This window comes from Hippopotamus amphibius, chromosome 9 (genome assembly GCF_030028045.1).
Source record: "Hippopotamus amphibius kiboko isolate mHipAmp2 chromosome 9, mHipAmp2.hap2, whole genome shotgun sequence".
Classification (NCBI taxonomy): domain Eukaryota; kingdom Metazoa; phylum Chordata; class Mammalia; order Artiodactyla; family Hippopotamidae; genus Hippopotamus; species Hippopotamus amphibius.
In genome coordinates, this window is record NC_080194.1 from 143,001,485 (window position 1) to 143,028,480 (window position 26,996).

Consider the following 26,996-nt stretch of genomic DNA (forward strand, 5'->3'; position numbering starts at 1 on the left):
AGAAAGAAACACTGGGAAGAAGGGGAAAGAGATGGCTGAGAATTTCCCAGAACTGATGGAGACACCAATTCCAGAATAAGGAAGCATAAAGGAACCCCAGGCAGGGTCAGGAGAAATCTGCTCCTAGATCCATCACAGTGAAACTGCAGTGGACCCCAAGACAGACCTTAAAAGACAGGCCACCTACACACTCCAGTGGACAGACTGAAGTCTGACTTCCTAACAGGAACTAAAGGGGGAGCAGAGAAGAGCAGAAGGAAGCCAGCTTCCAAGCTTACAGGGAAGATAACTCTTACAGAAAAGGCGTGTAACTGTGTCTCCAACAAAATCATCTTTCAACAGTGAGGAGGAAAACTGCTTCCAGGAGGAGGTCTGAGACGCTAGGAGGGAGGGCAGGGTCCCTCTCCACACAATACAGGTGCATCTGAATTACAGGTGCAGGGAGACAGCCGAGCAGACCATCATGCCAGCGTCTGCTTCGCGGGGCTAAGGAACCAGAAGACCGGGCAGCTCGGACGGCGTGTGAGGCGGGGGACACCCGTTCCCGTCAACGTGGCCGAGGTGCTCGAGCAGCTTTCGGAGAAGAGTGAAGACGCTGATTCACTGTCTACTTTGTTAAATTAGGTGTGCATTTTCCAGGCGAACCACCGAAAGAACACACGTTAAAGGACAAACCAGTAGAGTTTTTTAAGAAAGGAGAGAAGACGGGGCAGGGGGGGAAGCTCTTAATTCAAAGAATGAAAAGAAAGGAAAACAAACTACAGAAAAATGTGATGAAAAGAAAGCATGAAATGAACTAAAATGGAAGAAATTAATCAAAATATTCACGATGAATGTAATCTTCCAACTAGAAGATCTTTTGGACTAGGCACACACACAGTCTACGTATACACGGCTTGAAAGAGACACAGCTAAGGGTGGGCGGGGAGAAGCATGGCTGGGAGTTTAGGATTAGCAGATGCAAACTATTGTGCAGGGAGTAGACGAACAAGGTTCCCCTGTAGAGCACAGGGAACTATATTCAATACCCTTGATAAACCATAATGGAAAAGAATTTTTAAAAGAGTGTGTACATATGTATAACTGAACCACTTTGCTGTACAGCAGAAATTATCACACCACTGCAAATCAACTATACTTGAATTTAAAAACATAAAAGAGACACACCTAAAACTTTATTGCAAAGATAGGTTGAAAGGAAGAGGAAGGAAATGAAGATTCCAATCGACATGCAGAAAGCATCACTGGGGTAGAGCGTCCCTGTATAAGGATAAAGGTTCACTTGAATCAAAGCGTAACCGGACGAGGCCGGGAGGGAACCCAAGCTCAGCTGCTCGCCGCTCGAACGGCCAAGGCTCAAGACACACGTGTTGGTGGAAAGGACAGTTGCTTTATTCGGGAGGCCGGCAGCCTGGGCAGACGGTGGCCTGGCGTCCCGAGAGCCTCCCCCTGTTGCCAGGTGGGAGGCAGGTTTTAAAGGCCGTGTGGGGGCGGGGGCCGCAGGGCACGTGAGCAGCTCGTGCACAATTCTCGGACTGATGGCTGGCATCCCGGGGAAGTTTCAAGGTCACCCATCTTCCAGTCTCAAGTGGTCTGGGGTCTCTGTGCTTGTGGGCAGCAGTTTTCACGTGGTGGGGGTCTGCTTCCTGTAAAACCCAGGGATGCGTGTCAGACCTTTGTCTATACCTTTCAGGAAACTGGGATTTCGGTGACTACGTGTGGCTGCTTTATAGTCTAAACTGCTGCCAGTTTCCCTGCCCAGCAGCTAGTCTTTGTTTCTACATCTTCACGTTTCCTAAGCATTACCTGCCGGGCCAGCCTTTTGAGACTCGGGGGAGGCCTGGGAGACTAAAGCTTTTCTACAAACGAGAGACAGGCAAGAGGATATGGGGGGGCGGGAAGGCCGCATAGGGTCCTACTTGGTTTCAACGCCCCCCCCCCCTTTTTGCTGATACCCCCTCAATCCTGAGGGGAACAGTTGTGGAACAAGAAAGGGAGTAAAGTTTTGGATACAAAGGTTAATCATACACTCGGCAGAGAAACTGAGTTTTAGGGGACTCGGTTTTAGAGCTACACAGTGATTCTGAACTTGAATGTACCTATTGCATGACTTATATTTTATAAAGAAGACGAGTTACAGAACTACCAGAGATAATTGACAAACCCACCAGCACACTGAGAGATTTTCACACGCCTCTCACTAACAGACAGCAGAAGCAGATAAAAATCAGTAAGGATTTAGAAGATTTGAAGAAAAGTAACAAATTTGATCTACAAGATTTTTATAGGACCCTGCAAGCAGTAATTGGAGAATATACTTTCTAAGTGTGCAGGAAACATTATAAAATTGACTACCTTAGGTCATTAGTCAAACCTCAGCAGACAGAAGGGTTGAAGCACAGAAAGAACATTCTCTGATCACAGCACAAGTAGACTGGAAATCAATAAAATTTAGGGAAACTCTCATCCCTGAAAATCTTCATCTGGAAATTTAAAAGCATACTTCTTTTTTTAAATATTTATTTACTTGCTTATTTGGCTGCATCAGGTCTTAGTTGTGGTATGCAGGATCTAGTTCCCTGACCAGGGATCGAACCCGGGCCCCCTTCATTGGGAGTGCGAAATCTTAACTGCTGGACCACCAGGGAAGTCCCTAAAAACACACTTCCAGTTACACATGCATTGAAAAAGAGTCTCATAATGCAAATTTTGAAATACGTAAGACTAAATAGTGAACATACCAAAAGATAATTAATGAATGTAATACTATGTGGTACTTAGAGGGTGATTTATAATCATAAATGAGTATATTGGAAGAAAAAAATCTAAAAATGAATGAATTAAGTATCTAACTTTAAAAGTTAGCAAACAGTGGGAATTCCCTGGCAGTCCAGTGGTTAGAACTTGATGCTGTCACTGCCGAGGGCCCAGGTTCAATCCCTGGTCAGGAAACTAAGATCCCATAAGCTGCACAGTGCAGCCAAAAAAAAAAAGTTAGAAAAGAGCAACAAAGTAAATCCAAAAAGAATGGAAGAGAAATTAAAACAAAACAAAACAAAACAGAATTTAATGAACTAGAAAATAAAGACAGAAGAGGGAGAAATGGCAAAGATAAAGTTGTTTTTTTAAAGACTAATACAGCTGATAACCGTTTGCAAGACTGATCAGCTTTTAAAAAGATGAAAAACACAGATAAAACTATTAGGATTGGGAAAGGGATATTAGTGCAGATGACAGGAGAGATTTAAAAGTTAATAAGGGAATATTATGAACATATTTTTGCCAATAAATTTTAAAATATAGATGAAATGGACAAGTTTCCAGGAAAATACAAAGTACCAAAACAGATTCAAAAGCTACCACCTGAACTGTGCTATAATAACAACAAAAATTGAATCAGTATTTCAGAAATCTTTCCATAATATAAAAAACTAGGCTCAGCCTGTTTTATGGGCAAGTTCTAACAAAACATTCAAGGCACACATGATTCCAGTCTTTGATTCAAAGTGTTCGGAAAAAAGAGAGCAAAAGCGATCACTCCCTGGCTCATTCTGCAAGGGTTAGAAAATCTTTATGCCCAAATAGGTAAGACAACAAGAGAAAGGAAACTTAATGACAGCCTCTAATAAACACATATGCAAAGTTCTAAAAAGAATTTCAGCAAACCGTCTAGAAGCATTAAAAATACATCCCATATTATTGCCAAATTTTGTTTTTCCCTGTAGTGCAAGGGAGGCTTAACATCAGAAGATGTATTTATGCCTTTCTCCACGGTGATGAAATAGAAGAGAAAAATCTTTGCCCAGCTCAGGAGGTGGAGGAAAAACATTTAAAAGAGAAAGTAGCATCCATCCATGTCTGAAATCCCTTGAAACATGAAACATAAGATTTCTTTTACTCAAAACCTCAGCGACGCTAATTATGGCAAATCTTTGGAAGCACACGCAGGATTTTCATGGAACTTGAGAAACTGATTCTAGAATTTGTGTGAAAGAGCAAACCGTCAAGAATAGCCAAACGGTCTTGAAGAAGTGGGTGGTGGGAGTTGGGACGACGGGCAGTGAATCAGCAGTGAAGTTCAGTTGTGGGTTAGAAGTCGTCCAAGGTACAGGGCTGGGTGCAGCGAGAGCAGTAGACTCACACCTGCACAGAGCTGACGTGTGGCGTCAGCGGGAGAAATGGGCTATTCGGCCTCCGGTGCTGGGACCACTGGCTGTCCCTATGGGATGAGGGTGGGAATGGTATTTAATGCTTGTCTCACACCTTAGAGGGCAAGGCACGACATGACGCGAAGGGCACACGTCACAGAGAGGTGAATGAGTCCATCCAACTATAACAGCAGTAAGAATGCCTGATCCTCCAAGGACAGCAGAGGGAAAGTGAACACAGAGGTCGCACTTGAAGACAGTTGCCACACACACAACCGTGAAGGGTGAGGACCCCGAGTAAAGAATTTCTGAAGTCCAAAAACAATGACAGCCCAGCGGAGACGTGGGCAAGAGGCACGAACCGGCTTTCACAGAAGACACGCGTGTCTGGCCACGCTCCATCCCATTAGCGTCCAGGAGACATCACGGCCTCTGTGGGGACCGCGTGTACACACTAGGCTGGCAAAAGTGACGGAGCCTGCCACTACCAAGTGTCGGCGGGGGTGTGGGTCGGCAGAAACGCGTGCGCTTAACGGAGTATAAATTGGTGTGGCTGTTCTGAAAACTAATTTCAACGTCCCTCGCCATGTTGATGGTGCGATGCCTTTGGCCCAGCAATCCCACCCCTGGGGACAGACCTGAGAGAAATGTGCACCTGCTCCAGGAGACGTGGCCTGGGGTAGGGGTGGGGGCACAGCATCACCATTTGCAAGAGCAAAGCACTGGAAATACCTCAACCTCCATTAATAGAGGAGTGAACAAGCATATGGATGTGTGTTCATTCAATGGACCACAACAGAGAAGGCAAGATAAATGAAATACAGCCACGTGCATCAATACATGAATCTTAACATTGGGACAGAAAAGCAAGTTGAAAAGAATAGACGTACTGTGACATCATTTTTATGTCTAAAAGTAGCTTTAAACTAAATACTGTATGTATGGACACACATAAGTAGCACAGCCATAAGGAGAGACGATTGTAATGATGGTGACGCTTAACTCAGACCACAGTCACCTCCGGGGGCCAGGGGACGGGAGAGGGGAATGGACGCAGGAGCGTCATAGATGCCCAGGTGTTCGTTCTGTTACCAAACATCATGGTTTACACGTACATTTTAATGTTATTGTATGTGTATCAAATAGTTTTCATTGAAAAATAAAAAAGATGCTGAAACTCATAAAAGCCCAATGAGGCAGCTGATTAGAAAGTGTGTGTCCTGCTTTAAAAAAAAAAGTGTGTGTCCTGAATTCTGGTGCCAGAATCCCAACCGTGGAGTAAATATAGTAACTGTTTATCCAGCTATAGTTTCTCTCTCGTGTTGATGACGATGAAAAGTTCCAGAGAGGATGTGAAATGCAGCCGCCTGAGGTCAGTCGGCGGGAGCAGGCTGATTGGGGTCTGAAGTCAAACCTGAGTGACGACCTGAAACAGGGGTGCGTCGGGAGCTGACTTTTCCTCCTTTGATTCCCATTTTGACCCCAGGGTGGGCCCATCTCCACACTTCGTGGCAGCACTGAGAGCAAAACCCAGGGGAGATAGAGATGTAGCCCGAAGACAAAGGGAAGGGGCCCCAGGGAGCTGGAGGGTGTGGGAGAAATCCCAGAGGAGAGAGAGCTGCAGGAGGACACGCCCAACTCCACGTGCGACCAGGGCTCACGCACAAGCTACTCGTGCACGTCCCACAGGAGCATGTCAAAGGCTTCAAGACCTGAAACAGCACTCCAGTCGCAGAGCATGTGCTGGATAGGGCCCACCAACGTGGCAAAGGCATTGGAGTGGAACCCATATTGGACCACCGGCTATAGAAGGAGAGCTGGACCGTGTGGTCCGGGCCTAACCAGGCCAATGGCCTGCTGGAGCCACAGCAGCCATGATGAGGCAATGTCTTCTGGAGTGTTAACCAGGACACGGGGTCTCCCAGCACAGTGTGAGTCACCAGGGCACAATCCAAGATTCCTCGACTCACAGAGGAAGCGGGCCAAGCAAAAAAGAAACCAACAGAGGCCAGTCCCAAGACGGCCCGGAAGCAGTAATGATCAGCTAAAGATTTCAAAGCAGTTCTTCTAAGCATCCTTCACGAGGACAAGATGAACAATCTTGAGATGCGTGGAGAGAGAGAAACTCTCTGCAGAGAAATAGAAGCTAGAAAATATAAACAGATGGAATGTTTATAACTGACAGAATGCAGGACCTGAAATAAAGAAAAGCCCACGGATGGGCTCAGAGGCAGAGCGGAGGTGAGGGGGGAAGGGTTCAGGAAACCTGAGGTAGGTCAACGGAAACCATAGAAGGAACAGAGAACAGAAGTTTGGGGAGAAACGAGTGTGATCTCGAGGCCGAGCGGGCAGCACCACACAGTCCGACATTCCTCTCACAGGAGTCCTGAGAGGAGAAGAGAAGTCGGCACAGGAAATATTTGAGGAAATCACTGCCCAGACTTTCTAAATCTGATGAAAAACATTTACAGAGCCTTGATCTATTCTTCCATTCTCTACAAAACTTAAATCGAAATGGATAATAGACCAAAATGTCAAACCTAAAACTATAAAACTTTTAGAAGAAAAGATGAGAGAATGCTTGTGACCTCAGAATTAGGCAGAGTTCTCTGAAAACCTGGTGAATTGAACTAAATCACAGTTGAAAGCGTTTGCTCTGTGAAACTGTTGAGAATGAAAACATAACTCACAGACGGGGAGAAAACATTTGCAAACCACATCTCTTAACAAACAATTTGTATCCAGAATGTATGAAGAACTCTCCAAATTCAACCACAGGAGAATGAACAAAATTGTAAAATGGGTAAAATAACATACGTGTTTCCAAACAGGGTGTGTGGACAGCAAATAAACGCATGAGAACTAAGCAGGTTAGGCCTTAGGGAGATGCAGGTTAGGGTGACGGTGGGATAGCCACACGTGTTTATCCAATGGTGACAGTGAAACTGGCAGAACTGGGTGTTTAGAGCAGCAGTTCTTAAACATACAGTGTGGACGTTCTTAAACAGTTTCTTAAGCATACGATGACCTTAAAAGCTAGTCATCCCATCAGAAATATCTACCCTAGAAAACCAAACAGTGGTGGTCACACAGAAATCTGTACCTGAAATGTTACAGAGGCTTCATTCTTTTTTTTTTAAACTTTATTGACGTGTAGTTGATTTCCGTTGTGTTGATTTCTGCTGTCCAGCAAAGTGACTCAGATATGTATATATACATACACGTGTCGTTTTCTTTTTCATGTTCTTTTCCATCATGGTTTACCACAGGATGTTGAATCTAGTCCCCTGTTCCATAAAGCAGAACCTTGTTGTGTATCCATCCTACACGCTAGTTTGCATCTGCTCGTCCCAAACTCCCAATCCATCCCTCCCTAGGCCCCTCCCCCTTGGCAACCACGAGTCGCTCTCTGCGTCTGCGAGTCTATTTCTGCCTCATAAGTAAGTTCATTTGTGCCGTATTTTAGGTTCCACATACACGGGATATCATAGGGTATTTGTCTTTCTCTGTCTGACGTACTTCACTTAGTATGATCCGCTCTAGGTCCATCCGTGTTGCTGCCAATGGCATCCTTTCATTGTTTTCGTGGCTGACAGTCCGTGGTGTACACGCACCCCGTCTTCTGTATCCACCCCTCTGTGGCGAGGCTTCATTCTTTTTTCGTTGTTGTTGTTGTTGTGGCACACGGGCTTAGTTGCTCCGTGGCATGTGGGATCTTCCTGGGGCAGGGATCGAACCCGTGTCCCCTGCATTGGCAGGCGGATTCTCAACTGCGCCGCCAGGGAAGCTCGAGCTTCATTCTTAATTGCCCAGAGCAGAAAACCACCCACGTGTCCCTCAGCTGGTGCCAGGCTGAGCAGGCCGTGTGCGTCCACGCGGTGGGCTGGCGTCCTCGGCCCCAGAGAGGACACGCCCGACACCACAGGTGCATCCCAGGCACCTCGTGCTCCTGGGGGCCACCCCCTCCCCCAGCCTCTCGGGGCAGCGGTCGGCCCTGCTGGAGACACGGGCGCCGACACCGCACTAGGAAGCGGGCGCCAGGTGCGGCGTGGCGGGGGAGGGGAGGCCCGCTCGGCAGGGGATGTACAATCAGTAACAAAGCTGCTTGGGGCCGTCTGCTTTCCTCGTGCCCCGGCACCCTGCTTCCCGGGAAAGCCCTCTCGTTGGTCTAAGTCCTGGACGACCGCCGCCCCCACCGCTGGACCTCCGCTCCACGCGGACGTCGCGGGTTGGCTGCTTCCCCCAAGATGCCGACGTCCTGCCTCCTCTGCCGGTGGCGGTGCCTGGATTGGGAAGTGGGGTCTTCGCAGGTGTAAGGAGTCAGGCTGAGGCCACCGGTGTCCTTGTGGGAAGGTGACACTGGGACACGGGGAGAAGGCCGGTGGAAGATGGTGACAGAGACGGGGAGCCCCGGGGTCGCCAGCAAACCACCAGCAGCGCAGGCAGAGGCCCGGAGCAGACCCTCCCCCACGGCCTCGGGGGGACCAGCCCCGCCGACACCTCCATCTCAGGCGGGGCGGCACGTCTCCAGGATAGAGAGAGGACACGTTTCTGTCGCGTCAGCCCCGGTGGGGAGTCCCCGTCACAGCAAACTCACAAGGAGCACAGCTTCCTTCCTTCATAGATGCCGTCTCCTGCCCGAAGTCGATTCGGAGAACTAGCTCCCGGGTCGCCCTCGGCCCCAGCACCCCAAACACCAAGGTCACAGTGAGGTCACACTGGTTTGGATCCATGTGGGGTCACATGTCACACCTTCCCCTGTTTAAAAAGCAGGTTCAGAATACGCTCGAGAGGCCCAGGGGCTGCTTCTCCATCACTGCTGTGACCAATGGCCACACAGCAGTGGTTCAAGGTGACAGACGTATCACAGGTCCAGGGGGAGGTCCGAAACCGGGGTGTCGGCTGGGCTGTGCTCCCCCCGAGGCCGCAGGGCAGGACCTGTGTGCCGGCCCTTCCGGCCTCCAGCGTCACGGCCGGCCGCGCAGCTGGGAGGGGCAGGCGTGGGACAGACTGAGGTGGGGTCCCCACAGGAGGGTGTGCGTCCCCGTCCCCCAAAGGCAGGGGACACCCCGGAGTGTCCCAACAGTGACAAGGGACAGGCCCCCCCACGTGCCCCCCAGATGAGGATGCCGTCCTCCCAGCGGGCGGGGGCGCGTCACCCCCGCCTCCCCTCCAGCTGGTCCACGTCAAGGCCTGTCCTCCGTGACCCCCAGCTCCCAGACTGCTTTCCAGACGTAGGAGGAAACCCGGGTCCCCCTGCCGCCGGCTGTGGGGACACTCTGCGACCCGTCAGCACCGGGACCCCCCGGTTATCAAGTGTCTCGGGCTTCTCCCAGTCCATCACACAGGTTCCCGTGAAGCTTACGTGAGCCAATTTTTGTCAGACTCAGAGAACAGAGCCCGGCACGTGGAACGCGCTCGATAAATGTTAGCCGTTTTGTTGTCGGGTTTCTTGTGCAGGCAGCTGTCCCCAGACCCAATGCACCCTCACAGCTGGTGATGCCAGAGGAATGGAAACCTTTCTCCCCGGTGTCCAGGGGTCCGATCTCGTGGAGGGGCCAACAGGTCTGTCTTGTGCCGCGAGCCCAGCACTGTGGCCAGGGGATGGGGTCTCCGACGGCCTGGGGTTTGTTCACATCGTCCACCCCTTGGGTGGGGACAGGACCCCCGGAATCTCTCTCCCAGGAAAGGGGGGCTCTCGGACCAGAGGGAAGGCGTGGAAATGGTTGCTGGGCAGACCTCTCCATCTCTCTCTCTCTCTCTCACACACACACACACACACACACACGTACACATGTCTTTGATACCAGGGCACATAAAAAAGACTGAATAAAAGGAGAGAGTTATGATGTTGACACATTAGAAGACCTAATATTGTAAAGATGTAATTATCCTGCAAGTTATTCTATAAACTTAAAGCAATTCCATACAAAAGCCCAGCACGACTTCTGGAATATGATATAGTGATTCTAACGTTCATCGGGAAGAGTCTATGTGTGAGAACGGCCAAGAAAAATGTGAAAATATGGAAGACGAATGAGGGGGCCTGCCCTAACCTATGTGAGCGCTCATCCCCCGGTGAACTCAAGCAGCGTGAATCTGGAGAGGAACAGGCAGGCTGATCCATGAGGGGAGCTCAGGGTCCGGAAACAGGCGCGAGGGTAGGTGGGCGTTTAGTGTGAGTCCGCAGCTGCAGGGTGGCTTCTTCCATAGCAGTACTGACATCCGGTCGACCGCGTGGAAGACCTTGTCCGATATCCTGCCTCATATGCCTGACCAAAGTAAACTCCAGGGTATTCAATGTGTAAGGTAAAAAGATACGTTAAAAACTAAAAGGAAATGTGGGCTTGTTTCACACTGCGGTGGGCTGGCAGCCACGGCTTAACAGAAGCAGGGTGGCCGCGCGTGTGGCGTGCTGGCCGCGGGCTTGTGCACGCCGCCCTGTGGCCCATCCCGTTACGGGCCCCTCTTTACCAGGACAGCCTTTGGTTCTCTGGTGGCATCACGGTTGGTCCCGTCATCTGTGGATGGACGTTTGGGGTGTTTCTGCTTGGGGCTGCTGTGAACGTTCTTGTAAAAATAATAGAATCTATAAAGAAAAAAAAGATTGATGCATTTTGCTAAATAACCATTCAAGTCAACATAAACCTGCACACATGGTCACGTACGTTGGTGCAGCTTCCGGGCGGGGGGCTAGCGATGCTGCAGGTGCCCCACCCAGAGCCCCCGGGCCCTCCCATCTGCCTGTCTGCGTGCTGTGTCACAGCTGTGCGGGTGGCGATGCTGAATCCCACACCTGCGACCGTCCCCGGAGGGTCGCCCTGGGGACCCCGGCGCTGCGGACACGCCATGCCCCTCTCCTCCCCCCGTCCCGCGTGCTGGCCGGCTCCTGGGAGCGTCAGGGCTCCAGCTCCCTGCTCTGTGGCCACAAGGCCGGACGGGTCCTTCGATACCGTTTATGCTTCCGGGCTCCCGCAGTCAGGCTGGGCTGCGTGTCGGGTGGGACCACATCGCCGTCTGCCTCCAGCCCCCCAGCCCCCGCGCCCCGCCTGCCGCCCTCACATTTCTCCTAGGAACATTCCTCCGTTACTTGACAAGAATTCCCGCTTCAGGCTCTGCTTCCAGAAAACCGACCTAAAGCTGTTCGTCCCGCACGTGGCCCTGCAGACGCGAAGGATGAGGTGCTGACGCTGGATCACCCCCGGGGCAGGTGACAAGGAGGCCCCCTGCCCAGTTGCCGCTGGAGGGTTGGTCTCCAGGAGGCTGCAGCCGTGTGGCTACCAGGGCCTGTCTCCGCGGGGGCACAGCGCGGGGCTCGCGGGGAAGAGAGGGGCCCTGTCGCTGGGCGTGGGACGGGCGGGGGCCATGGCGATCATCGGGTCTGCGGACAGAGGCCAGAGGGCCGGCCCTGGTGAGGAGCGGGCCGCGGGCTTCCCTGCGAGAGTAGAGGCGCTGCTAACCGCAGCCGCAGCCTGTTCCCTCACTGCGGCCGCCGCGCGGTGCTGTTCCCAGTGAGGAGAAGATGCGGGTTTGGACCCGCAGCGGAGCGAGCAGGAGGCGCCCCCACCACACCTCGGGGCCCACGTGGGCAGCGTGCGCTTTCCCCGCCGCGACCCTCGGCTCTGTGGGTCCACAGGTCCCCGTTCCCGCAGGCAAGCTGCTCCCCCCCGGGGACGCGACACGCGTCCCGCCAAACTGGAAGCTGCGGCCGCTGCCCCACGTCGAAAGGACGCCTTTCAGGGGGACAGGAGCCAGCAAAGGAAGCAGTCCCCACGCTGGGAAGAGGGCTGAGCGTGATCAGCCCGAGAAAGCAAGGCTGCCACCGGGCGACGGAGACAGAGGTGTCCGACGCTCAGGTGGCCTCCGGGGCGTCTCGTCACATCACCAAGTCCAGCCTTCGCGCAAGTGAGAAGATGAGACACACTGGCCCCGTAAGGTACTGGGGCCAGAGACGCAGGAGTGCTCGGTGGCGAGGGTCCGAATTACCCACCGGCTGAGCCGCCTGGACCAGCACACGTGCCGGAAGAGGTGACGGGGAGCCCAGGACAGGTGGCAGCAGAGGGAGAGGAAGAGGGTCCGTCAGGAGCTTGGGAACGACGGCCCCAGGGGGGACTCAGCTTCACCCCGAGTCAGCGTTCCGGCCGATGGAGCCCCTCCAGTGCGGCGGAGGCGCACGCCTGTGGATGGCGCGGGGGGGGGGGGGGGGGTCCGCGCGGGTCCCGCCCATGCCGTGGGCTCTTCTTGCCCACCTGTCATGCCCTCACCGCAGCCTCCCCTGCGGGCCCGCCCTGGGCGAGCTGCACCGCCTCGCGTGGGGGCACCTGGTGACCAGCGACCGGCTGACACGGGTCCCAAAGCCTCGCCCCTTTGCCTCAAGACAGGACAGACTCTATGGCAGCCTCTCTCAACTAAAATTCTGGGAACGAATGACGTCCTAGAGAAAGTGACTTGAGTGACTGCTCCCTCAACTTTCTCAAGGATGGCCGACGGGTAGATGCCTGGCGGAGAAGGTAACTCGTCACGCGTGGGGCACGTCTCGGGCTAAAGGTCAGAGGGACCCACCGGTTGCACTCACCTAAGAAGCAACGCTACTGGGAGGCCGTCCTTCATGCTTGGAAGTTTAGTCCCGGGAGAGGAAGAACCACGACGCCTTTGGGTTTAGGGGCAGCAGGCCCAGCTGAAGGTGAAGACATTATGTTAAGAACAGATTTGAAAAGAACAACAAGAAACAGATTAAGCGAAAGTTCCCGTAAGAAGCAGTCAGACTCCTCGCGCCCTTCTCTCACTCGTCTCCCAGACGCGGGCACTCAGGAGATTAGAGGGAAACGTTTTGGAGAAACTGGCCCCAGATAAAATGTTTATGTACTGGCCGTTGGCGTCTTCCAACAAAAACATCCTGCCCAGTCATGCTGCTTGACCTCTGACTTGGCAAACCCAGCCTAGGCACAAAAGACCCCAGGGAGTTAGTTTGGTGTCGTGAGTCCCCAGCCAAGACCCACCAGCTACACGGGGAATTATCTAACGGCAAACACCAGAGCAAACAGCAGAAGGGCCCTCTTAAAATTACGGTTCGTATTTTCAGAGAGTTCAGTGCAGCTCGTCAGGCTGTACCCGCTGTCGCGGGCAGCCTAGTTATATAGGCAGCATCTATGCGTCTGTGAGGGGCCGTAAGTGTTTGGTCGGCCAATTCCATACTAGTCTAGTCATTAAGGATTCTGAATATCACTGCTTTTGTATGCTAAAAAAGCAAAAAACTTGCGAAGAACAAAAATGGTACACGCAATAAAAAAATCACTTGTCATCCCAAGAACCAGAACAATCACAACTTGATGAGAAAAGAACCAACAGACAGCAGCGCCAAGGTGACCCGGGTGTTGGGATCGCACGACAGGCTTCAAAGCCGCAACCACAGGACACGCCCCAGCAGACAGTCGTGAGTATGGACCCCTGAAGCGAAAGAGACAGAAAATCTCCACTGAGAAATAGGAGATATAAAAAAGGATCCAGTGCAAATTACAGAACTGAAAAATACAAGAACAACAACTAAAATTCACTGGACAAGCTGAATAGGAGATTGGAGACAACAGAGAAGAGAATCAGTAAACTTAAAGACGTGTTATGAAATTATCCAGTCTGAACAACAGGGAGCAAGTAGGCTGGAAATAAATGATCAGACTCTGAGGAATCTGTGGAATAATAACAAAAGAGCTCATATTTCTGTCAGCAGAGTCCCAGAAAAAGGGGAAAGAGTGTGGGACTGAAAAAAAAATTTTATTAAGATATAATTGGCATTATATTAGTTTCAGGTATACAGTATAATGATTCAATATTTATATATATAGCAAAATAATCACCACAACAAGTCCAGTTAACGTCCAACAGCATACATGGTTACAAGCTGTATTTTCTTGTGATGAGAACATTTAGGGTCACTCTCTATGCAACTTGCAGATATATAATACAGTATTATTAACCGTAGCCACCATGCTGTACGTTACACCCCCCAGGACTTGTTCTTTTATAACTGGAGGTTTGCATCTTTTGACCCCTTTACACATTTCCCCTATTCACTCCCAGGCTCCATCAATGTCTTCTCTGTACCTGTGAGTTCATTTTTGTTTGTTTGTTTTATTTTTTAGCTTCCACAGATAAGAGATCATGTGGTGTTTGTCTTTCTCTGTCTGACTCACTTCACTTAGCATAAATGACCTCAAGGTCCATCCATTTTGTGGCAAATGGCAAGATTTCCTTCTTTTTTTTTTTTTAGATTTCAGAGATAACGTTTAACTTTTTCATGTTCTTTAAATTATTTATTGGCTGTGTTGGGTCTCCGTTGCCGCGCACGGGCTTTAGTTGCGGCAAGCGGCGGCTGCTCTTCATTGTGGTGCGCAGGCTTCTCATTGCCGTGGCTTCTCTTCTTGCAGAGCACAGGCTCTAGGTGCACACAGGCTTCAGTAGTTGTGGCACGTGGGCTCAACAGTGGTGGCTCTCAGGCTTTAGAGCATAGGCTCAGTAGTTGTGGCGCACGGGCGTAGCTGCTCCGCAGCACGTGGGATCTTCCTGGAGCAGGGATCGAACCCATGTCCCCTGCATTGGCAGGCAGATTCTCAGCCACTGCGCCACCAGGGAAGTCCCAAGATTTCTTTCCTTTTAACGGCTGAATAATATTCCGTTATGTACGTCTGAGGGTGCAGGTATATATATATATATCTCTCTCTCTCTCTCGTATATACCCCTCCCCCACGCACATGTTGTGGATCCTTTATCCACTCATCTACCGGTGGACACTTAGGTTGCCTCCATGTCTTGACTACTGTAGATGATGCTGCAATGAACATGGTGGATATATCTGTTTTAGTTTTCGTTTTATTTGGACATATATGCAGAAGTGGGATTTTTGGGTCACATGGTAGTTCTATTTTCAATTTTTTGAGGAATCTCCATACTGTTTTCCACAGTGGCTGCACCAATTTACATTCTCACCAAACGTGCACAAGGGTTCCATTTTCTCCACACCCTCCCCAACACTTACCTCTTGTCTTTTTGACGACAGCCATTCTGACAGGTGCGAGGTGATATCTCATTTGGGTTTTGGTTTGCATTTCCCTGATGATTAGTAATGTGAATACCTTTTCATGTATTTGTTGGACATCTGTGTCTTATTTGGGGGAAAAAATTGTCTATTCAGATGCCCTGCCCATTTTTAAATCAGATTTTTGTTTGTTTTTGCTATTGAGTTGTATGAGTCCTTTATTTGTTTTGGATATTAACCCCTTACTAGATATGTGATTTGCACTATTTTCTCCCATTTGCAGGTTGCCTTTTCATTTTGTTGATGATTTCCTTAGCTGTGCAGAAGCTTTTTAGTGTAATGTAGTCACACATGTTTATTTTTGCTTTTATTGCCTTTGCTTTTGGTGTCAAATACAAAAAGTCATCATTAAGACCAACGTCAAGAAACGTAACACTTTTTCTTCTAGGAGTTTTATGGCTCCAGGTCTTACATTCAAGTCTTTAATCCATTTTGAGCTGGCTTTTGTGAAAAGTGTAAGATAGTGTTTCAGTTTCTTTTTCCTTTTCTTTTTCTTTTCTTTCTTTTTTTTTTTCATGAGATAACCCAGTTTTTCCAACACCATTTATTTGAAGAGACTGTCCCTTCCCCATTGTATATTTTTGGCTCCTTTGTCATAAATTGACCATATATGTGTGGGTTTATTTCTTGGCTCTCTGTTCTGTTGATCTAGGTATCTGTTTTTATGTCAATACCATGATTTTTTTTTTAGAATCTTTTTTAAAATTAATTTATTTATTTTGGCTATGTTGGGTGTTCGTTGCTGCACAGCATTCTCTAGTTGTGATGAGCAGGGGCTACTGTTTGTTGTGGTGCATGGGCTCCTCATTGCAGTGGCTTCTCTTGTTGTGGAGCACAGGCTCTAGGCACGTGGGCTTCATTAGTTGCAGCAAGCGGGCTTAGTAGTTGTGGTTCACAGGCTTAGTTGCTGCACGGCATGTGGAATCTTCCTGGACCAGGGATCGAACCCATGTCCCTTGCATTGGTAGGCGGATTCTCAACCACTGCACCACCAGAGACATCCCTAAAATCTTTATTGAATTTATTACAATATTGCTTTTGTTTTATGTTTTGTTTTTTGGCTACCAGACGTGGGATCTTAGCTCCCCGACTAGGGATTGAACCCACACCCCCTGCACTGGAAGGTGAAGTCTTAACCATTGGACCAGGGAAGTCCCATAGACATTTTAACGATATTAATTTTTCCAGTCCATGAGCATGGAATATTTTTTACATTTATTTCTCTTGAATTTATTTTATCAATGTCTTAAAGCTTTCAGTATACAGGTCTTTCACCCCCTTGGTTAAGTTTATTACTAAGTATTCTTTTTGATACAAGTGTAAATGGAATTGGTTTCCATTATTAGTGTGTAGAAACACAACAGATTTTTGCATCTTGCAACTTTACCTAATTTGTGTATTAGATCTAGGAGTTTTTCGTGGAGTTTTTGTGGTTTTATACGTACAATATGTCATCTGCAAATAGTGACAGTTTTACTTCTTCCCTTCCAATTCGTATACCTTTTATTTCTTTTTCTTGCCTAATTGCTCTGTCTAGAACTTCTAATGCTATGTTGAATAAAAGTAGTAAGAGTGGGCATACTTGTCTTCTTCCTGATCTCAGAGGAAAAGCTTTCAGCTTTCCACCACTGAGTATGATGTTAGCTGTGAGTTTGTCATATATGCCCTTTATTATGTTGAGGTATGTTTCCTCTTATGTCCACTTTCTGGGGAGTTTAATCATAAACAGATGTTGAATTGTGTCAAATGTGTTTTCTGCATCTATTGAGATGATCATATGACTTTTATTCTCTATTTTGGTAATATGGTGTGTTATGCTGATTGATTTGCAAATGTTGAACCATCCTTGCATCCCTGGAATAAATCCCACTTGATCGTAGTATATGATCCTTTTAATGCATTGTTGAATTCAGCTTGCTAATATTTTGTTGAGGATTTTTGCATCTATTTCGTTGGAAATATTGGCCTGTAGTTTTCTTGCAGCATTCTTGCCTGGTTTTGGTATCAAGAGTTATGCTGGTCTTGTAAAATGAGTTTGGAAGTATTCCCTCTTCTGGAGTTTTCTAAGAGATTTTGAGAAGGATAGATATGAAATCTTTTTGAATATTTGGTAAAATTTACCAGTGAAGTCATGCTGGTGCTGGATTTTTGTTTGTTGCGAGGTTTTGGATTACCAATTCAATCTCTTTGGTAGTAATTAGTTCAGATTTTCAATTTCTTCATGATTCAGTCTTGGTAGGGTGCATGTTTCTAGGGATTTATCCATTTCTTTTAGGTTGTCCAACTTGGAGTGTAATTGTTCATGGTAGTCTTTTATGATCTTTGTATTTCTGTGATATCAGTTGTAACATTTTTAATTTTTGATTTTATGTATTTGAGTGCTCTCTTTTTCTTGGTGAGTCTAGCTGATGGTTTGTCAATTTTGTATATTTTTTAAAAAATCCACCTCTTAGTTTCATTGATCCTTTCTATTGTCTTTTTAGTCTCCGTTTTATTTCTTTCTGCTCTGATCTTTGTTATTTCCTTACTACTACTAACTTTGGGCTTTGTTTGTTCTTCTTCTCTAATTCCTTGACGTGTAAAGTTAGGTGGCATATTTGAGATTTTTCTTGTTTCTTGATATAAGCATTTATCACTATGACCTTCCTTCTTAGAACTGCTTTTGCTGTATCCCATAAGTTCCGGTATGTTGTATTTCCATTTTCATCTGTCTCAAGATATTTAATTTTTTTCTTTTTACTTATTCTTTGACTCATTTTTTGGTTTAATCTCCACATTTGTGATTTTTCCAATTTTCTTCTTGTAACTGATCTCTAGTGTTATATCATTGTGGTAGGAAAAGATACTTGATGTGATTTTAATTTATTGTCTTAAATTTATTATGACTTGTCTTGTGGCCTAACATATGATCTATCCAGGAGAATGCACTATGCACACTTGAGGGGAATGTGTGTGCTATTGCTTTTGGGTGGAACTTTCTGTATACATATAAGTCTGTCCGGTCTAACATGTTATTTAAGGCCAGTGTTTCCGTATTGATTTTCTGTCTGGATTATCTGTCCCTGAGTGAAAGTGAATTGTTAACATTCTGTACTGTTCTTGTATGTTGTCTGTTTTTCCCTTTAGATTTGTTAATATTTGCTTTATACATTTAGGTGCTTCTATACTGGGTGCATAAATACTTACAAATAAATTCTCTTGTTGAAGTGACCCCTTTATCATCATGTAATAACCTTTTTTTTTTTTTGTCTCTCATATACAACCTTTGTCTTAAAGTTGATTTTGTCTAATATAAGTGTAGCTATCCCAGATTTCTTTTGGTTTCCATTTGCATAGAATATCATTTTCCATCCCTTCACTTTCAGTCTGTGTGTATATTTATATCTGAAGTCAGTATCTTGTGGGCAGCATACAGATGTATCTTGTTTTTCTATCCATTCAGCCACTCTGTTTTTTGATTGGTCTACTTACATTTAAAGTAATTTTTGATAGGTATGTACTTGTATCATTTTAATTGTTTTCTGGCTGTGTTCTAGTTACTCTCTTCCTTTCTTCTTCTCTTGCTCTCTTTTGTGATTTGATTTTCTGCAGTAGTATGATTCCATTCCTTTTTTTTAAATCTCTTGTGTAGCTACCATAGGTTTTTAAAAAAATTAATGTATTAATTTATTGGCTGTGTTGGGTCTTCGTTGCTGTGCACAGGCTTTCTGTAGTTCTGGAGAGTGGGGGCTGCTCTTCGTTGTGGTATGTGGGCTTCGTACTGTGGTAGCTTCTCTTGTTGCAGAGCATGGGCTCTAGGTGCATGGGCTTCAGTAGTTGCAGCGTGTGGGTTCAGTAGTTGTTGTGCATGGGCTTAGCCGCTCTGTGGCATGTGGGATCTTCCCAGATCAGGGCTCAAATCCATGTCCCCTGCATTGGCAGGCAGATTCTTAATGATTGCGCCACCAGGGAAGCCCTCTCCTTCAATTTGGAGTCACAACTTTTCCAGGTAGAGTATTCTTAGTTGGAGAGTTTTTCCTTTCAGTACTTTGAATATATCATGCCAGTCCCTCCTGGCCTGCAAAATTTCTGTCAAGAAGTCTGCTTATGGGCTTATGACTGTCAGCATAACAAGTTGTTTTTCTCTCGCTGCGTTTAAAGTTTTCTCCATGTAGTTACAGCACGTCCTGGTGGAGTCTCTGCACCTCCTCTTGTTTGGAACTTCTTGGGATCCCTGGGTTTGGTTGTCTCTTTCCTTCCCCAGGTTAGGAAATTTGTAGCCATTATTTCCTCAAATAAGTTTTCTGCTTCTTTCTCTCCCTCTACTTCTGGAACCCCGGGAGTGAAAGTTGGTCTGCTTGATGTTGTCCCATTAGTCCCTAGGCTATCTTTACCCTCCTTTATTCTCTTTTTCTTTTTGCTGCTCTGATTGGGTGAGTTTCACTGCTCAGTGATCCTTTCTTCTGCTTCATCTCATCAGCGGTGGAACCCCTCTACTGTACTTTTCAGTTCAATTATTGTATTCTTCAGCTCTAGAACTTCAGTTTGGTACTTTCTTACACTTCCTATCTCTTTGTGGAAGTTCTCACGTTGTCCATCCATTCTTCTGAGTTTCATGAGCATCTTTGTGGCTGTTATTTTGAACCTTCTTGAGGTAAATCACGTATCTCTGTTTCACTAAGGTCTTTTCCTGAGGTTTTTACCTTATTCTCTCATTTGGAACATATTTCCTTGTTTCTTCATTTTTCTTGACTGTGTTGATTTCTGTGCATTAGCTACAGACAGGGAGACACTGTTTGCAAACCTCGTATCTGACGAGGTCTTGTATCTAGAAAATGTAAAGAGCTCTCAAAACGCAACAATAAAAACAAAACGTTCAGAACATAGGTAAAAGATGAGGAAGTATCAAAGAGGAGATACTGATGGCGAGTCAGCACATGAAAAGATGTTCAACAACATTAGACTTTAGGGAAAGAGAAATTAAAACTATAATGAGGTATCAATACACACCATTACAACTGCCAAAATAAAAAATAGCAATAACACCAAATGTTGGTGAGGGTGTGGAGACATTACATCTCGCATCAATTGTTGGTGCGAATCTGAAACGGTGCAGTCACTCTGAAGAAACAGCTGAGCAGTTCCTTACAATACTAACCACGCACTTAGCATAGAGCCCAGCAATTGCACTCCTGAGCATTTACTCCAAGAAATGAGAACTTAAGTTCACACCAAAACCTGTATGAGGACTTTCATAGTAGCCTTATTTGTAATAGCTCCAAACTGGAAACAGCCTAGATGTCCTTCAACAGGTGAATGGCAAACAAACTCTGGTGTATCATCTATACAATGGAATACACCCAGCAATGAAAAGAAACAAACAATTGATACAGTAACAGCTTGGATGGATCTCAAGGAAATTATGCTGAGTGAAAAAAGCCAATATCAAAAGGTTATTTAGCATACGATTTCACTTATACAACATTCTCAAAAGGACAGGGCTGGAAAACAATTAGTGGTGCCAGGGGACAGGAAGGGCATTGGGTGCGGGGGGACCTATATAGGGCAGCACAAGGGTGGTCTTTGTGGTGGCAGGTCAGCTCTGTATCTTGGTTGTGGTGGTGGTTACACAAAGGTATACGCACAGGGTATACCTCAAAGACTTCACACATACACAAATGAGCGCATGTGAAAGCTGGTGAAACCCAACAAGATCTCTAGTGTAGTGAGCATACCTGTATCAACAGACAAAACAGCTTCCTGGTTTTGATGCTGGGCCACAGGTATGTAAGATGTTACACTGGAGGAAGATGGGTGACCCTAGGTACTGTTTTTTGTTTGCTTGACTTCCTGTGACTGTGTAATTCTTTCAAATTAAAACAAAAACCAAAAAATCCCCCAGAAAGTAGAACCAAAAGGCAATGCAGTGAATTGAGAAAAGATGCCGAGGCTGCAGTGGTCAAAGAAGGAAACCCCTCAAGGTCCCCTGTTACTCTCAGCACTTGCAGCAATTCCCAAATACTGTCCTCTCTCCCACAAGTGGATGAACTGTCCATGGTGCTAGCCAAGACCATCCCTTCCATTAAACAGTAAACCACACTTGCCTCACTATACTGAAGTATAGTTGATTTACAATGTTGTGTGGATTTCTGCTGTACAGCACTGTGACTCAGTTACACGTATATTCTTTTTCATATTCTGTTGCATCATAGTTGATCACAGAATATTGAATATAGTTCCCTGTGCTCTGCAGTAGGAACTTGTTGTTTATCCATCCTATATATAATAGTTTGCACGCGCTGACCCCAAACTCCCACGCCATCCCCCTCCTACCCCTCTCCCCCTTGGCAACCACAAGTCTGTCCTCTGTGTCTGTGAGTCTGTTTCTGTGTCATAGATACGTTCATTTGTGTCGTATTTTAGATTCCACATGTAAGGGATGTCACATGGTATTTGTCTTTTTCTTCCTGAGTTATTTCACATAGTGTGATCATTTCTAGGTCCATCCGTGTTGCTGCAAATGGCTTTATTTAACTCTTTTTTATGGCTGAGTAATATTCCACCGTGTCTATGTACCACATCTTTATCCAGTCACCTGTTGATGGACATTTAGGTTGTTTCCTTGTCTTGGCTGTTGTGACTAGTGCCGCTGTGAACATAGGGGCACATGTATCTTTTTGAATTACAGTTTTCTCTGGATATATGCCCAGGAGTGGGATTGCTGGGTCCCATGCTGGTTCTATTTTTATGTTTTTGAGGAACCTCCATACTGTTCTCCACAGTGGCTGCGCCAACTTACATTCCCACCAACAGTGTAGGAGGGGTTCGTTTCCTCCACACCCTCTCCAGCATTTATTATTTGTAGACCTTTTAATGATGGCCATTCTGACGGGTAAACCTCACCCCTTGTTACTCAAACATGCTCTAGTCATGTCCTCTCTCCCACTCATCATCAGTGCTTTCTTCCCTACTGGGTCCTACAAACAAACTCTCATGTCTTCTATCTCTTTGTACCGCACCCTCCACCCCATCAAGGGGAAGAGAGGCTCCAGAGTAAGGTCTGCTGTTACAGAAAGTAGAGAGAGGCTTCTTTGCACACCTATAAATTTCCAAGCCTGCTGCATCTATATGGAGAAAGCCCTGGAGGACAGATACCATGATTATCTTGGGGTGGTAAGATCGAGTGACTTCTATTTTCTTCTTTATGTTTAGCTGTTTTCTAAAGTTTATGTAATAAAAGGGTTGCTTTTGAGATAAGGGAAAAATCAATACAAGTTATTATTCTATAAAATTCCATCAACGCCCCCACGACCCTCAGCCCAACTGTAATTCCTTTACGCTCGCAAGGCAGGCCCAACCGACACTCCCCCCAGCCCCCAGCCCCACCACAGCCCCAGCTCTGAGCTCCAGCGGTACCTACCTGCCCCTCGGGTGGAGGGTGGGTGGGCAGCCTTGGTCCCTGCGGGTCCCTCTGGGAGGAAGCCCCTGGCCCGCTCCCCCCTCTCCCCGCCCAATGTCCTAACTCCTGTTTCTCCTTCCAGGTCTTGAGCACCAGCCTCTCCGGGAGACTCCTGCTGCACGAGGGACGTCGCGGCCCGCCCCTGCCTGGTCAGGGCACCGTGGGTCACCAGGTCAGGGCTGCGTCTGCCTACGGCCCCCAGGCCGGGCATCCCCGTCGGCCCCGCCACGTCGTTTCTGCCCCCTTTACACCCCTCCCCCTTTGTTCTGACGAGTACGGACTTCATCACTGGGCTCTCTGCCTCCTGGTTTTCTGGCCATTTAGCCCGGAGGGAGCCCCGCAAGAGGCAGGAGAGGGGCCAGAGGGTTGGGCCCGCGTCCCTGGCTCCCTCTGTGGGGTCGCCTCTGGCTGGCGGTCCCCCACTGGAGGCCCCCCTCAGGGCCCTGGCGGGCTCTCTGCACCACCTCTCCTCCCAAATCCTCCCCTCGTCCCAGGGACTGAGGTGTGCTATCCCTGCCCCCTGGGGAACCTACACCCTCTCTCTGGAAAGGGTCCTTTTAGGTGACCCCCATGAATTATCCTCTTTGGGGCCTCACCTCTTTCCTGTTGGGACTGTGACTCTCAGAAGGGGACAAGTTTGTTGATGTCTCCAGGGTGTCAGGTACACAGTGGGTGCTCTGTAACTGGACGCTGAGTGAAAGCCTGAATGAAACCGCAGGACCATCGTCTTGGGTTTTCTGTTTTTGTGCTCTGTGGACCCCCAGAGGGAGGAAACATGGGGCTTGGCCACGCGTCTGGCCTCTGTTCTCAGATGGTCCTAATTCTTCTCCCTGTCCTGCGTCCCTGTCCTTTGCCCCTGTGGATGGAGTGACCTGTCTACACCTTAACGTTGAGCTCAGTCACGTGACTTACTCTGACTGTGGGGGCCTTGGCTGTCTTGGCCATCACCTGGGCTGGTGTGTAGAGGACGAGGGTAGTGTGGAGCAGAGCTCAGTCCTCCCAGAGCCCCCCAGATACGCGGGCAGGCTGACCAAGGTCAGCGGAACTGCAGTAATGTGTGTGTGTGTGGTTGTTTGTTACACAGCATTGTCAGGCCAACAGGTGACAGATACAACCCCGCATGCCATTCGGGGACCCAGTGCAGAACAGGAGGCGCAGGTGCAGCATCCCCACTGACATGCAGAGAGGTCAGGGGCCTTCTGGGGTCGCCCAGTCATGAATGGCAGAGCCTGCTTTGAGCCCATGCTTTTTGGCTTCCAAATGCCACATCTCACAGAGCAACAAGAGCTGCCCTTGGGGAAGCTGGGCCCCGTCCCAGCCCAGGGCAGGACTTGCTCTGGCAGGCCTTCATTCTGGGCTCTGAGCTCGCTTCTGAGCCCACAAGGGAGCTGACCTCTCTCCACTTTGTAGCGTCCACCCTCCTTCCTCACGGCAGCTTCCTTTTCCCAGACCAAACACCACTCCTTCCAGGAAGCCTTCCAGGCTCTTCCCAGACAGGAGTTCCCATCCTTCCCTGGGCTTCCTGGGCCCCGCGCCATCCAGAGCTGGGTCACCTGCCTGTACTTCAAGTGTCCTCCTGGCCTGTGAGCCTCTCCAGGGTGGGGCCAGTGTTGATCCCTCCCTGGGCTTCAACGGGGCTTGGCACAGAGCCCTGCACACAGTAGGTGCTCCGTGAGCGTGTATGTCTTGAGTCAACGCTTGCCGACTCCACTGTGACCACCTTCGAGTGAGGGCACGGTGGCGTATGGGTCTGTGTCCCAGGACTGGCCCGGGGTTGGGCAGTTGGAGCTGCGTCTGTCCAAGCCAGGGTGTCCCTGGGAGGGTGTGAGCTCCTGGAAAGGTGCTCTTGTCACTCAGGACACACGCCCTCCCTCCTTCCTCTGTGTCCCTCTCCAGGTCCCTCCCCTCCCCAGGGACCCATGCTTCGGCAATGCTCCCAGTGGTGGCTGTGCCCCCCCCATGCCTGGCCAGCCGGCACCTCTGTCCTGTGGCTGTTGTTCTCGGGGTCCCTGTAAATAACCAGCGTTGTCTCCTCAGTGACAAGGAACAGCGGGCTGAGGTGGCCTGGCTCCTGCTGTCCCACGGCCAGCACTGTCACCACATACTGTGTGACCTTGGGCCAGGCAGGCCCCTCTCTGGGCCTCCACCCACCAGCCCTGGGCCTGCCGCCTCTCCCTGCACCCCCCCACCCCCCCCACCCCCCTGGGCACGGCCTCCTGGTCACCAACCCATTCACGTGTCACCTTCCCCTGTACTGTCACCCCCACAGCCAGGGGTGAGGAGGCACCCAGAGCTGGGGGAGCCCGGGGCCTGTCGGGTCAGGCAGGGAAGGGCGGCGTCCTCAGAGGTGGCCCACGCTGCCGGGGCCCAGCTGAGGGGGGCCGTGCAGAGGCCCCACGTGCAGGAGCTTAGAGGGGTCGCCGGCATGCAGAGGCCAGGACAGGCAGACCAGCCGGAGAAGGACAGGGCAGCCCTGGCCTGGGCCGTGTGCTCGCTGGGCCCTGGGGGCAGGAAGTGAAACAGCTATGCAGGAAAGGGGTGAGCGACCTGTCTCTGGGGGTATGCAAGGAGGGCTGCGACCGCAGGCTGCTACCAGCCCCACCTGCTCGTCCCTCCCTCCCCGAGTCCTGAGCACCTGCTTCCTCCTCTGCTCCTCAGCTGGCCTCGCGGGCTCCCCACCACCTCCGGGCTCCGCCGCCTCCTGCCTTACCGGGTCATTGTCGGAAACGAGACTGGATGGAGGGGGTGGGGTGGGCCCTCGGGAAGGAGAGGACAGCCCCGGCCCTGCCCGGCGGAGTGTGGCTGGAAGAGTCGAGTCCAGCAAGCGGGTCCGTGGGAGGCAAGGGTCGGGGAGAGCCACCCCCGCCCTGCAGAAGGCGCTCCTGCAGGACCCGGGACTGGGGGTGGGCGCAGGGTCGGGCAGAGCCACCCGTGCCCTGGGGGGCCCCGCCCCCACGCTGCAGAAGGCGCTCCTGCAGGACCCAGGACTGGGGGTGGGCACAGGGCCCCCACTGGGCTGGCGGGTGGGCACGAGGCCCAGCAACGGCATCGCGCCCTAAACGCCTTGCTCTGGCTCCTGAGGGCACCCGCGGCCTTGGCAGCCACCAGCAGGGCCTTTCTGGGGGCTGGGAGTCAGGGTCCAGGCGTCTCTGGAGCTTTCGAACAACCTGGTGCTACTGTTCACACATGTGCTCAAACCACTCCCTCCACATTCGGGGCCCCCAGGGTGGCAGGGGGACGGGCGCGATGCCCGCGCAGGGGGCTGCGGGGCTGGCGCGGGGGCCCAGTGTCCCTAGGGCCCTGTGGCATCAGGTGCTTTCCCTACGGGTGGGACTCCGGCCACGGGAGGGGCCCCCCCAACCCTCGAGCTCACCCCACCGTCCACACGCACCCGCCAGCTCCCTGGGTCTCCGCACCATTGGACACACACACTCACCCGCGCCCAAGCCCCTTGCCGCCCCGTCCACACCGGACGTTCCCCACCCCACGGTGGGCTGCTCTGCCCCCTCTCCCACGAGCCCCATGCGTCCCCCGCCCCAGGTCACGCCCGTTCTCTGAGGAAGAGAGCTCAGGGATGACCCACCCGGAACCCCAGCCCCACCTCTGAATCAGACGTTTAAAACACCCCGCACCTTCCCCTAAACCCCAAAGTAAAGACCCACTACACACAAGTATTGGGATTTTTTTCCTTTGCAGAATTTTTTTTTTTAGTAGACATAGTCTTTTTTTCTTTCTCATTTTACAGCAAACATTGCAAATATAGAAATATTTGTCTAGACAACAGGACGACAGCATACAGCAGGGGTGCGGCTGGAGCACACGCCCCCGGCCCCTGCCCCGCCGGCCGCCCCCGAGCCGTCCACAGGCCCAGCCCGCCCCTCCGAGTCCCGCAGGGCTCCAGGACCGTCCCCGAGGCCCCTCGGCCGCCTGCGTTCGCTCTGCCCCTCTTTGGTGGCGTCTGGAGGTGGCAACAAAGAGACGGACTAAACAGAGTCCACAGAAAACCACGGACGGAGGAGATCACGTGAGGGGCCAGGTGGCCACGCCGGCCACAGCCCCCACGGCTAGTGTTGTATGTTTTTTTAAGAGAGCTTAAAAAAAAAAAAGGACGAAAATAATGAGAGAAGGAGGGAAAGAAAGAAGGCAGAGAAAAATCAAAAGAGGAATAATGAAAAAAAATCCCCCCCCCCACCCCCCATCCTAAGACACAGTTTTCCGAAGTCCCTTGTGTGTGTGTGTGTGTGTGTGTGTGTGTGTATGTGTGCGCGCACAGTGTGTGTGTGGACAGGCCGCTCACACCGGTAAGAATGTCTCAGGG

The 26,996-nt window shown here is 49.7% G+C and overlaps 1 protein-coding gene across 1 annotated transcript in view; it reads left to right on the forward strand.

The window, feature by feature from the left end:
- MAD1L1 (mitotic arrest deficient 1 like 1) overlaps nt 1–26,630 on the forward strand; it is a 352,049-nt gene extending 325,419 nt beyond the window's left edge. Inside the window, exons 19-20 of the mRNA XM_057695711.1 lie at nt 22,761–22,850; nt 26,424–26,630. Of these exons, the coding sequence (XP_057551694.1) occupies nt 22,761–22,850; nt 26,424–26,441 (108 nt within the window). The 3' untranslated portion in view covers nt 26,442–26,630. The remainder of the gene's footprint in view (nt 1–22,760; nt 22,851–26,423) is intronic.
- The last annotated feature ends 366 nt before the right edge of the window (nt 26,631–26,996 follow it).